Source organism: Neolamprologus brichardi, chromosome 7 (genome assembly GCF_056152115.1).
Source record: "Neolamprologus brichardi isolate AB-2024 chromosome 7, ASM5615211v1, whole genome shotgun sequence".
In the NCBI taxonomy this organism is placed as follows: Eukaryota; Metazoa; Chordata; class Actinopteri; order Cichliformes; family Cichlidae; genus Neolamprologus; species Neolamprologus brichardi.
This window is the reverse complement of record NC_142110.1, coordinates 65,544,465-65,558,580: the sequence shown is the minus strand read 5'-3', so window position 1 is coordinate 65,558,580 and position 14,116 is coordinate 65,544,465. Positions and strand designations below refer to the sequence as shown.

Here is a 14,116-nt window from a genome sequence, read left to right as displayed (position 1 = left end):
TATGTTCCTCTGCACACAGTAAAACTTTAATTAGCTGAAATCCCAGTTTTAGATCCCCACGTTAAAATTTGACACAAAAACAAAGCACAATCGTCATTTAACACACATTCATTGGTTTTATTCAAAGCACAAAGTCATATTGTCCTTAGAGCCACATTAAGAAAAAAAGAAATTAGCGTTCATTTTGAGATTAAAGTCAGAATTTGTAGATGAAACTCAAAATACTAGTTTGAGAATAAAAGTCAAAATGTGAAGATTACAATTGTTGTTTAAAGCTAAACTGCCGCCACGGCTCCTGCAACCTCTACAAAATGCCTCGTGTAGACGATTTAGTGAAACAACTCGATCAGCTGTCTCATCGTGACATGACATCCATCTTTACTGCATAGCCATCGGTATCCTTGCACGCGTCCACTGCCAGCGGTTTGTTTTTTTAACTTCTGATCAGCTGCAGATTTCTGCACCATCTCTTCAGTGTTTTCTAATTATCACCGCTCCGTGTTTATGAGCTAAAAGACAAATAACTTAACGCAAGACATTTTTAATTTCCACATTTCTTTCCTTTATTCTCAAAATATTATTTAAACTTTAATCTTAAAATTTTGTTTTTATTCTTAAATTGATCAATATTTTTTTTTTCTTAATGTGGCCCAAATAGGTCCTTGTATTCAAAGCCAAAAAGCACTTAAAAAAAAAAAAAAAGCCAGTTGAGAAAAACAGGTTTGCAATCTGAGGGCTCTCCACTTGTGTAGCATGCTGCATCTTTATTTAGAAACCCATAATGCTCAAGCCTGTGCTCTTTAATACTGCACACTCGCTGCACTTTAATATAACAGATGGTTGGAAACATCATGATGTCTATAAAAGGTATAAAGGTTACATGAATGTCACTTTTTTCTCAGTTAAAATTAGAATAATTATTTGTGATATTACAAACTTCATTACTACCTATTTGCAGGCCTCCATATTCAAAAACATGAACATGCAGGTTGACTTATGTAAATGTGGTGAAGCATACAAGAGAAGAGCACAGTTTCTAAGACAGCTAGTCCCATACTGTAGAGGTGACGCCAGGTTTCCAGCCCTACAGCAACATATGTAAGATATAAAAGTCAAAGTCCAGTCCATGCTGGAGATTGGATCGGAGCCCTGAGTTCAGACTGGTGGGAAACACAGTTTTCTCAATCATCCTGTGGATAAAACAAAGCAGGGGCAGTGAGTGCTTTCTGGTTTCTGTTTGTCTAAAACTTCACCTACTTCGTTAATGTTCTGAATAACAGCCGCAGAAGGTTTTTGCTGTTATTCAGTCATAGCTCGTTTCCCAGATCACACTATAAAAAGGTGGAGTTCCCCCATGCAGGCCTGATAGCTTGTGCAACTCGTTGCATTTCTCTCACTTCCTTAAATAACTGATGTTATGAGTGCACAAAGCAAAGTTCTTGCAGGAAATCCTCGGCACAAAATTCTTGCTCTCCAGAAGGTCTTTTATACGTCTCATAAATTTTAGCAGGAAATTGTTTGAAACCTTTAATCAAAGTCCGAGGCAGTAAAGAGGATTCGCACAGGTCAGGTTGAGCAACAGCCTGTCTGATTCTGTTTGTACTAAAAAGTCAAGAAGGAAGTCAAGAAGCTAAATATGGATCTGATTTAAAGGGGAAAACCTGTTCTATCATTAAAGAACTCGTTAGCAAGGGTGGTCTTAACGTCCACCAGGTCACCGGTGACCCGTTAACAACCTTGTTTTTAACTCTAATTTCAAAAATCTAAATAAACCCTGACCCTCGTGTCTGACCCGTGTCAACAACGAGCAAAGTAACTGCTGAAGTATATCGGCCGTATGTGCCAAAAGCCAGACTATTAATACTAGTTTTCCACCAGTGCGGTGCTAAAAGCTGGCTACAGTCAGCGACACAAAATTAAGGGACTCAGAGTTCAAACCGCTGACCTCAGCGGCGATGGGAGAGGCAACCGCAAGAGAGGAGCGCTACAGATTATTTCCGACATAACTTTGTTCTCATGGAAATTGCTTTTTCGGTGTAACACTGAGTAACATGTGGGTCTAAAACCTGCTGAGCTGTAGACTGAAACACAGCTAGCTTTGATTCAGAGGCTAGTAGAGCTTCTGTCATGTTGAAGCCGGTGATCCAGCTGCTGTGAGGCTGCCAGTGGAAACATATTCATTCAGAAAGGCACCTGCCTCAGGTCTACCTCAACAACTCTATGGATATCGAGCCATCTGCGATAGAGTCATGGGTTACTCATACACTAGTCTGTAAGCGAGAGGCCTACAGCGTTGTAACAATCTGAAGTTAATTACTACAGCATAACATCTTAAATCTTGATCAGATACACATGCAAACATTTATTCAGAGTCCAGTTGTGACACCTGTTGGCAGCGATACAAACTGCATTTCGCTATCTGCTTACACTTTAGTATAATAGATTCAAAGGGCATTACCTACTAGGGGCGGGGGGAAAAAATCGATACTGTGTAGTATGGTGATATTTTGTTTGCTAATAATGTATCGATACAGGGACAGCAGAAATCGATATTTTGTTACAAAAAAGGTTTTTGTGCTCTGACTTCAGAGCATGTTGATCCTTTTTCTCAGCAAGAATCCTGACATTCCTTCACTGTCCAAATGTGTTTCACTTTTTTTGGCAGCAATAAACATGACAGTTTACTTATTTTAATTTAAGACATGTTTTATTTTAATTAAGTTTAAAACTTTTTTATTTAATGTAAAATTATATTTTGTTTTAATTTACTTTCAAATTCTTCAGTTGCTGAAGGGGCTGCATAGTTTTCATAAACTGCATAGTTCAGAATAGCTATAATTGTACCAGATGGTTGATTCAGTTAAGTTGGACTAGACTGTAATACAAACCGTTCAGTTTGTCAACAATAAAACTGAAATGAGAGAAAGACTGAGTGCGAGACTTTGATATTAGATAAAATGAATATTGATAAAGTTTATCTTTATGTACAGAATCTGAATATCGCAAAATATTTTAAAAAATTGCAATAATATCGTATCGTGGGGTGATTCCCACCTCTATTACCTACTGATGAGGCCAGTCTAAGGATGCTAGTGACACTTCAAAGTTGGATGCAGTGAGTTTCCCTTACATCCCTCGTCTGTGATGGCCTTCGATAGCTACATCAATATCCAATTCAATTTTATTCATACAGCACCAAATCACAACAACAGTCCCCTCAAGTAGCTTTATATTGTAAGGTTTACCCTACAATGATAAATACAGAGAAAAACCATCAGTTATATCAGCGGTCCCCAACCCCCGGGGCTCGGACCGGTACCGGTCCGTGAGTCGTTTGGTACCGGGCCATGAGAGTTGAGGCTCAGGTGTGAAATGTATAGTTTTCAGGGTTTTTATTGGTTTTCAGCGTTATTTTGTTATCGTTTTTATCGTTTACTCGGTTTTCCTGGGTCTTTTCACGTGTGTTATGAATAAATCTTCTTTTTTTCGGTACTGGTACTAGTTTTATTTTGTTGTATTTATCCGCGACACCTTAAAGGCCGGTCTGTGAAAATATTGTCGGGCATAAACCGGTCCGTGGCGCAAAAAAGGTCAGAGACCGCTGAGTTATATGACCCCCTATGAGCAAGCACATTGGCAACAATGGGAAGGAAAAACTCCTTTTAACAGAAAGGAGTGTAATCAATGCACTATGATGTCTAAGAATATACAGTATTCAAAATCAAAAATCAGCTTGCATTTGGCTGTACAATATCTCATAAATTCATACACAGTGCATTGCAAACAGAGGAAAACGAGTCTTTGCAGCTGCAGTAACTCGACCTGTTTGTCACAAGAACTTTCTTCCAGTAATTAAAAAGTAAGTAAATTGGATAAATCCTAAAAGCAAACAATCCTGAGCACGTAGCACCTTAGCCTGCCAGCACCACCCCCAAGGTTGCAAACTTTTTGCGACTGAGTCACATTGAACAGCGTAGAATAAATCTCCTGGAAGTTAAGTTAACCCCACGGTGAACAGATCCTGGGAAGTTTGTGCAGTGGAAAAATGGCTTATGTTACATGGTGGGCTGTGGAATTAGGCAGAAATATGTTTGTTAGTATAACTGCTGCACGACTGAAGTTTTTAATAACGTTGGTATTTGTGAGCATGATATCATTTCCACTGCATCTGAAAAAATGATTGTTTGAGGAAAGCCACAAAGCTCAGCCTTAGCCGCATTCCAGCCAGACCAGATCCTAATGCTCGCCCGCATCAGCTGACGGCTCACCTCATGCCCTGGGTAATTTTCATACAGGGCAATCGATTTAAGCTACTTCAGCCTTCCTGCAGTGGCTGCACATCTGCAATCGAATTTACAACGTACTCCCGCTCCGACTCCATGTCACTGTTGTCAGAGATACCTGATCTGTTCTTGCGAGGGCCTCGCCGGCTGCTTATTTTGAGTTTGTTTTCAAGAAATTAAAAGAAACTCTTTCAGGAATTTGTAAGAAAAGGAAAAATAAATGACAACCCACCGATCTGGGCTACATCCCTGATATTATGCGAGTCATTTCATTTGTTTAGAGATTTGGTCCTCACCCATTCGTCCTCCTCCGCTCCCTCGCCGCCTCCTCCAGGCTGCTGAGTGCTGCTGGTGTCTGCTTTGTTGGCCATTATTTTGTCTGTCCATGAAGCTCCAGCCTTATCGTCTCCAGCAAAGTTACACTTGGTCACTGTGCCACCATCAATTTTGGCCAAAGAGACTGGAATTTGAAGAAGGTACCGAAGTTATTTACGCGTGACACAAAACAAATAAGTACGTAAGGTTTTTAAAGGCATTTATAGAACTTAAACGAAGTGAGCTACCAACTTTGAATTCTACTCTGTAAGCTTTATCGACTCTGTAAGGACATGCCAACTTGATTATTAACCGTTCACTGACTTTGATAGAGAAGAAATCTGAAAAATCTGAGTCAGATTCATGTTTAAGTTCTAACTCTACACAGAATTAAGAAAGCAACATCATAAGATTGCACCTCATATTTCCCATTTTTGTAGTAAATGTCAAAAAGAAACTGGCACTTTTTTTCATTACTTTTGGGAATGTAAATTAATCAAAAGATTTTGGAGTTTCATATCTCAAGAACTAAGTAATATTTTTAACAAATCTGATTCAAAGGGACCCCGGGTATTTTCTTCTTGGCCTACCCTCAAGAAGTAACATTGAATCACTTGCAGCGCAAATTACAGTGGGGCAAAAAAGTATTTAGTCAGCCACCGATTGTGCAAGTTCCCCCACTTAAAATGATGACAGAGGTCAGTAATTTGCACCAGAGGTACACTTCAACTGTGAGAGACAGAATGTGAAAAAAAAATCCATGAATTCACATGGTAGGATTTGTAAAGAATTTATTCGTAAATCAGGGTGGAAAATAAGTATTTGGTCAATAACAAAAATACAACTCAATACTTTGTAACATAACCTTTGTTGGCAATAACAGAGGTAAAACGTTTACTATAGGTCTTTACCAGGTTTGCACACACAGTAGCTGGTATTTTGGCCCATTCCTCCATGCAGATCTTCTCAAGAGCAGTGATGTTTTGGGGCTGTCGCCGAGCAACACGGACTTTCAACTCCCGCCACAGATTTTCTATGGGGTTGAGGTCTGCAGACTGGCTAGGCCACTCCAGGACTTTCAAATGCTTCTTACGGAGCCACTCCTTTGTTGCCCGGGCGGTGTGTTTTGGATCATTGTCATGTTGGAAGACCCAGCCTCGTTTCATCTTCAAAGTTCTCACTGATGGAAGGAGGTTTTGGCTCAAAATCTCACGATACTTGGCCCCATTCATTCTGTCCTTAACACGGATCAGTCGTCCTGTCCCCTTGGCAGAAAAACAGCCCCATAGCATGATGTTTCCACCCCCATGCTTCACAGTAGGTATGGTGTTCTTGGGATGCAACTCAGTATTCTTCTTCCTCCAAACACGACGAGTTGAGTTTATACCAAAAAGTTCTACTTTGGTTTCATCTGACCACATGACATTCTCCCAATCCTCTGCTGTATCATCCATGTGCTCTCTGGCAAACTTCAGACGGGCCTGGCACTGGCTTCAGCAGCGGAACACGTCTGGCACTGCGGGATTTGATTCCCTGCCGTTGTAGTGTGTTACTGATGGTGACCTTTGTTACTTTGGTCCCAGCTCTCTGCAGGTCATTCACCAGGTCCCCCCGTGTGGTTCTGGGATCTTTGCTCACCGTTCTCATGATCATTTTGACCCCACGGGATGAGATCTTGTGTGGAGCCCCAGATCGAGGGAGATTATCAGTGGTCTTGTATGTCTTCCATTTTCTGATGATTGCTCCCACAGTTGATTTTTTCACACCAAGCTGCTTGCCTATTGTAGATTCACTCTTCCCAGTCTGGTGCAGGTCTACAATTCTTTTCCTGGTGTCCTCTTTGGTCTTGGCCATGGCGGAGTTTGGAGTCCGACTGGTTGAGGCTGTGGACAGGTGTCTTTTATACAGATGATGAGGTCAAACAGGTGCCATTCAAACAGGTAACGAGTGGGGGACAGAAAAGCTTCTTACAGAAGACGTTACAGGTCTGTGAGAGCCAGGGATTTTCCTTGTTTGAGGTGACCAAATACTTATTTTCCACCCTGATTTACGAATAAATTCTTTACAAATCCTACCATGTGAATTCATGGATTTTTTTTTCACATTCTGTCTCTCACAGTTGAAGTGTACCTCTGGTGCAAATTACTGACCTCTGTCATCATTTTAAGTGGGGGAACTTGCACAATCGGTGGCTGACTAAATACTTTTTTGCCCCACTGTATGTGACAAACTATTGCTGGTAGTTAGGAAATGTATTCTCATTAATTGGGTTAAGGATAAACCTCCCTCTGTGACTTTGTGGTACAGAGAATTATTTAAAGTTATTCCTCACGAAAGAACTGCTGCTATTTTAGGAGGAAATGAGGGTCTCTTTCTCAATGTTTGGTCCCCTTTGCTTTCTTATTTACCAAATGATTTGTCCCAACTGTTGAGGGGGGGTGGTTGCGATTAAGATGTTCTCAGTTAAATAGGAAGTAAGCGTAAAAGACAACAATTCATTCTTGGAGTTTATCTTTTTCTCTTTCTAAATCTGTGGGTAATTGAGTGAAAATATGCTTTTTTTGTGTGTGTGTGGTTTTTTTTTGTTTTGTTTTTGTTTTTTGTTTTTTTTCTCTCTCCTCTTTACCCCATATGTGTATTTGTACAGGTATATAATGACTTTAATATATTCCCTTTGGGTTTTTCTTTTCTTTTCTTTTTTTTCTTTCTTTCTTTTTTGTTTGCTTGTTATGTTTTATGCTTTTCTTGATAATGAATAAAAACTGTTTAAGTAAAAAAAAAGAAAAAAAGAAAGCAACATCAAACAAGATGGAGACATCTTATAATAAATGTTTAAATATCCATCACATCTGAATAAATCCAGGCTAAAAACCAAAGGACAGGTATTGATATCAGTCTAAACGAGGGGTCGGCAACCTGCATGCGGCTCTTTAGTCCTTATAGTGCGGCTCTGCGTGGTTTGGGGAAATAAATTAGGAGTATTTAGCTGAAGTGTATTTTATTTATGTTAGTTCTTTTTTAACTTGTAGTTCTAAACTGGAGGATTATTGTGATATTGAAATATAAAAATAAAATTATATTCTACTATTTTTTCATCGCTCAATATAAGAGTCAAACTCGTGGAAGCCGCTCACGCCTCACAGACGACAGCCTACAGTCCTGCGTAAAGATGAAAGTGACTTCGTACAGCCCCGATTTGCAGACGCTGTGCGCAGAGGTTCAAGTCCCATTGTAAACATATCACAGCAGACCAGACGATGTTTGCATGAACACGCTTTTCAGCATCTCTTTATTGACCACTTTTCACACACGGTTGCTGTACGCATACAGCCGGCTGTAGCTTTTCAGCTCACAGCCCGACACACCAACAACAACACAAAAGCAGAGAGAGCACAGACGTTAAGGCGGCGAGGCGTGATTGCGGGTGCCGCTCAGGTGCGTCCGCCTCCCCTGCAGCGACGCTGCAGACCACGCCCCACCACACACATTAACCTGGTAAAAAACATATTTAGGCAGAATTTTGCAAATATCTATTTTTCCTTTTTTAGCAGCATAGTGCTTTTTTTTCAATTATTTTTTAAAAGTCAGGTCAAGGCTCCAAAAGCCCAAAGGCGATATGAGGGTGGCGACTCACAACAGTTTTTGTTTGCTGGATCATTTTAGTTCAGCTGGGTGTCTTTCCTTTTGTTATCAAAGGAGCTTGCAAAGAAAAGCGTCTGGACTTCTTTAAGTTGCTTGAAGACGTTTCACCTCTCATCCAAGAAGCTTCTTCAGTTCTAAGGTCAAATGGTGGAGAGTCCCAGATTTAAACCTAGTGGGAGTTTCCCCCAAAGAGGGGGTTGGAGATGAAGCATCGCATCGAACATTTTTCTTGTAAAACAAAGAGGGCCCAGCAAAAAAAGTTTGGGAACCACTGTGTTAACCGACAGTCGCAGTCTACAATTAAGTGAAACATGATGTGAAATTTAGGACTAAACTTGCCATGGAAGCAGACAAACCGGAAATAGACTTATTTAACCAAGTGAACACATGCATGCCACTTCAAAATGAAAGCATTTGGTTAAGCTTAAAAACTCCAACTGTGTTAACTTAACTGATAAAGATAGACAAAGGCAGACAGCCTTGACCCAAACCTCCAGGCCATAGGCTGTGAGAACATGTGGTTTTTGGCTTTGCTCTCCCAAGTCTTGGCAATCGTAATAATCACATAATAACTCGAGCTGTTCCAAAATAAACCAATTTCTCTTTCTGCAGAACATACAGGCTGATGTAGCATTAACCCGATGTTCATTTTTGTCCTACACAATGTGCCCTCGTCCCAGTTTTGAAACACATGGAGCATGTTTCTTTGTATTTCCAGGCACCAGTTACAACAAGTATTATTTGTTTCTTTAAGCTAGTGAGCAAGCTGGTGGAAATCTGAATCAAATTAAAGACTGTGAAGCTCTAAAGTGTCTTTCATATTATTTCATCTGCCTTTACAAAAGGATTAGATACACAGAGGAAAAGGTCTCAAAGCATGTGATGACAAAAGAAGGCAAACCCCGAACCTTTAAAGCATGCATCCCCACAATGTCTGCAGTTCATCAGTGACAGAACAGAGTTTACTAAAGCATACCACAGAAGGTGTAAATCAGAAGCTACCCCTTCTCCCTAAAAGCTCAAAGGCAGAGTCCTGTTTTACAACTCCAGATGCAGATTCCTGTGTACTGATAAAGAAAGTTCATATACCAGTCAGACAATAGTTACACAAACAAAGAAGACGACTGCTTATAAGCAGCTTTAGGTTTAGACAGTTAAGCAGTGATTCATTTCTATTAACGTGTATTTTTTACTACACTGACTAGCAGTTTACAGCATAAACAGACCCTTTGCTGGGCCAATGTCACCAAACTCAGACCTAACCCTAACCGCAGACAGCACAGACGGTGTACATGGATGTTAAGATCTTACCACTGCAAATTCAAGGTCCTTAAGAGTTTGGTTGGAAAAATGTTGTGAGATTTTTTATCACTCCTAAATTCACAGCTTGGGCCTATGTTGGAGAGCTTGTGGTACCCCCATGGCAAACCATTTTCATGTCTTCTGGGCCTGCCCAAGGATCCAGCCATATTGGGGGGAGGTGGCCATTGAGATAAACAAAACAATCGGGATAAAAATAGACTATTCATTTGATACGTTGTATCTTGGCAATTTACCGAAGGCGCTTCCACATAAAGATAATTATTTATTGAAAATACTTTTGACTAGCAGCAGAAAGGCCATAACCCGAAGATGGCTAAAGGCAGACCCTCCAACTCGGGACCAGTGGCGTGGGATAGTGGAAGAAATTTTTGGAATGGAAAGACTTACCTTTGTCCTTAGACTTGAGCTTGAGAAATTCAAGAAGCTCTGGGAAAAATGGATTGTGTGCTCCCTTTGTACTGAACAATTGAATATTACCATGATGTAAGTAGATGCTAATGTTGGGAATGTGTATGTCTTCCATGCTGACCTAAAGTTTTGTATTCTCATACTGTAAATTAATAAATAAAAACTTATTAGGCAGGACAATTCACAGAAAGGCTCTACAGGCAAGTAAATAACAAACATCAAGTTCAGACTCACATACGAAAGGACTGTTTCCTCTAGTCTTCAACCGTACGTCCTGTCCTGTTTCCAGGTCCGTTTTTTCCACGTCTGCCTCCGGATACCAAAAGGCCCAGGTCCCAGCGGGTCTGTGCTTCTCAGTTATCTTCATTAGCTCGGCTTTGTTCACCGCGGCCGACAGCTGCTCCTCAGACAAACGGTCCGACTCGCCTTTAGCTTCTACCTCTGCACAGACGGAAAACACAATGAAGTAAATGAAGGGAATTAAGAGCTCCGCACCCACGAGGCTTTTTCTCGTTACGTATCAGTGGCGTATTTAAGAAACAGAGCTAGCATTAGCATGCAATCATCTCTGCTTGCCTTCCTGTAAAAGTCACTGCGTGAAGTTGGTGAATTGTAGGACAGGGTGGACGGACTTTTCAGGTTTGCATGCTGCACTACTGATCTGTTCTACTTCAGACCTCAACAAAAAAAGTATTTATTACTAGGGATGCAACGATACGATACCGATACTTGGATCTGAGTACAAATACAATTAATTGGAAGACAGGTTTTATTAATTTCCCTGCCGATAAAAAATAAAATCTTAATAAAAATGACCACAAAAAAATTTCAAGTGAAAAATAAGCACTTCTGTTAAATTATTGCGGAGTCTCCACATTGTAATTTAACAAAATATCACTGAACTATTGGCACTGTCTCGAGCTTTCAGAATAATAAATAAACACTTCTGTTTGGAATAAAATAAATACAAATTAGGTTTGCGAATAAAATAAACTTTTAAATTATTGCAGAGTGTCCATATTGTAAACCAACAAAATAATTATTATTATATAAATAATGAAATATAAAAAATTATAAAATAAATAATAAATAAAATAATAATTGCCCCCCACCCCCTAGTGGCCAATCTAACAAACTACAACAAAAATGACAAGCCACCCTCTGATTAATGAAATAAGTTAGTATCGGTTCATGGTATCGGTTAACTTTTACGAGTATGAGTACACACACATTTTACAGTATCGGCCCCGATACCCGATACCAGTATCGGTATCGGTGCATCCCTATTATTACATCTCATCAATCAGACTGAGCAGCTAGTTCTCGTCATACAGATAAATCGAGATTTCTAGAGTTTGCACCTCATGTCTTGCTCGGCCTAATCTGACACTGCACAGCCAGCAGATCCAACTCCAGTGTACTCACTGTAGGAGGACATGAGGAAACCAGTGTTGACCTTTTTGGTGTCACTGAAGTTCGGCTCCACTTCCTGTCCACTGGCATCAAACTTCCGCTGATGGATGCGGCTCGGTTGGATGTACAGCACGTAGAAACGTACCTGCAGGTGACAGAAGGATGAATAAATACCTTCCACTGTACAGTGGCTTTCAGCTTTACTTAATTCTGCTTATTATCACCAACGCCTGCTCCTCGAACAGTGAGCTGAAAACCCTCACAGTCTTTTTACGATTATTTGCATCTACTGAAAAGAAGGTGTCATGCTGGGCTCTTATAACCGATTGATACCCCGGCTGGTTTTATTACTGTACCTTTTGATTGTTGCTGTCAGTGATTGCATGTCTGGAAACATCGAGCAGCTTCCCTTCTAAAAGCACTCCGGGGCCACTGTGTAGAAAAACAATAATGAGTATCTAAATGTGTACTGGCGAAATAAAGTGCTGTTTTATTGGGACTGAGTGCTGAATGGGGACTCAGTTAAACGCAGAACTAGAACTGCAGGGAGGATGATTCGTAGCACACATAAATCCTACAAAATAAAGGCATTCAAATGTTCTTCGGAACAAACCAATGCAGTAAAAGTTCAACTGTGCTCTGAAACCCAAACTCACCATTTCCATTTTCTTTAGTCACATAACTGTAGTTTTGTTACTGGATCTAGCAGAGACCACGAACTGTGATCAAAGTTACATCACTTTACATCCAGCCAGCAGCAGGCAAGCAAAATGAAGGAGAAGTCTTAGCCCGGCATGTCTAAAGTCCCTGAATTTTACCACATGTTAGCTGTTATATCAAAACCTCAGGGGATCAATCTGCAAGCTCGCTGTAGGCAGACAATATGTGCAGTTCACAATATTACATTTTTCCCCTACTGGCCTCCAGCACCAGCAGTTTTACTGGCCACATACTGTAATATCTACTCATATTCATATAACTCTTTCCTAGTCTTACCGACTTACTGAGTTTAGAATTACAAAGGAATAGAGCCTGACTGGTTACCGGTAGACTCACTCACTTCCTTTAAAGTGAAAATACCGTCAGCAAGAAGAAAAAATGGCTTCTTGGATAAAATAATAATAACTGAAAAAGTATATAGAACATAGAACGTATGTAGAACAAGTATAGAGAACATTTTATTGATGCATTCCCTCCCTTAGTTGTTATGTTAATAACATACTAAGATATATTAACATGTTAATAACATACTAAGATATATTAACATGTTAATAACATACTAAGATATATTAACATGTTAATAACATACTAAGATATATTAACATGTTAATAACATACTAAGATATATTAACATGTTAATAACATACTAGAATTCCACGTAAAAGTTTCACCGAAGCACAAATTTCTTTGATGCTCTGTACCTCACATTAGAGCAAATATTTCCCAGATAATTACATCAAAATGCTAAAAAAAAAAAAAAAAAGGCCCAAACGGGGTCAAGAGGTTCCGTCCAGTGACCCCTATTAGCCTGGTTTTGTTATAGACAGGCCCCACGGTCCGGGCTCATCCAAAAAAGACACGGTGACCATCAGTTGAATTATTAGTTTCTTTCTAATTGTAAGTAAAAGGAAGCAATACAGTTTTGTAATAAAAAAGTGAAACATTTAAACTGATGTTAAGTCACTCCAGTATTAAACCATGTCAGCTGTTTGGTTAACAGCTTAGTGACTCTTTGAAGCTACAACGCAGTCACTTATCAGGTGGTGCGGCTAGCTTTGAAGCATGGTTTTCCTTGAAAAATGCAAAACAAATAGAAAAGCGTTGAGGAGGTTCTGAGTTCACACTTGTGACGTTTGCTAATTCACTTCTGCACCTTGAGAAAATGCCTTGTGTTAGTTCTACAATGTCATCTAAAGCACTTTGATTATGCTGAACATGGGAGTCCATACTATACTGTGTCGGCCTCTAGTGGCCACAACAGGAAGTGCAGCCAGGGCGCTCTGATACTGCTGGTCGTACATCCACCTACATTCGCTGTGCTGCATATACCCGAGATAATTTCATTTTTAAAATGTTTTGAACAGTGTACAACTCACAAATCTGCTCTCTGGGAACACTGAGGGATTTATTGACGGAGTCTGGTGCTGCCCCCTCACAGGGGAAACACTGTGGCGTGTGAACGCGAGCACATACCTCTCAAACGCAGAGGGACACCACGCACGGTCAAACCTTTCACTGTGGACCGGCTTGTTCTGCAGAGACGTGTTGTGATAAATGCGACTCATCTTTCATAAAATCGTAACTTTTCCCTTCCCTCAGATTTTTCCTTTTTCCGGACTTCCTGTTCGTCCCTGAATGAGAGGTGCGCTCGGTTTTCTACACAGCAGACGCCGGCGGGTAATAGTGCAGAAGAGAATGCGTGCAGTGAGAGTGGACGGACAGCCCGGACTCTTCTCATTTATGCAGAAATTGCCTGCAGTTCACCTAGGGGGCGCATGATGGCCCTCATTGAACAGCAGTGAAGTTTTTTCTTTTTCATTACTAATTAGGAGCTAATTAGTATTCTTAATGTTTGTTAAAGTTGTTTCTCGTGCGCTCTTTAGTGAGGGGATCATCCTCTGGGAAATACCAGTATCTGAACAGGGACTCAAACCAGCAACCTGCAGGGACAGCTTGTATTTTCAGGTGTCTGCACACACAGCAAATCCAGATTTACGCTTTTTTTCTACACG

General features: G+C 40.3%; 1 protein-coding gene across 1 annotated transcript; it reads right to left on the bottom strand.

Moving 5' to 3' along the window:
* Window positions 1–93: 93 nt before the first annotated feature.
* arpin (actin related protein 2/3 complex inhibitor) lies at window positions 94–13,808 on the bottom strand. Its single transcript, XM_087844149.1, has 6 exons — window positions 13,578–13,808; window positions 11,741–11,816; window positions 11,397–11,529; window positions 10,206–10,412; window positions 4,580–4,743; window positions 94–1,190 (listed from the first exon to the last, which is right to left on the bottom strand). Exons 1-6 carry the CDS (start codon window positions 13,667–13,669, stop codon window positions 1,182–1,184), a joined length of 681 nt encoding a protein of 226 aa, XP_087700275.1. The 5' UTR covers window positions 13,670–13,808; the 3' UTR covers window positions 94–1,181.
* Between the last annotated feature and the right edge of the window lie 308 nt (window positions 13,809–14,116).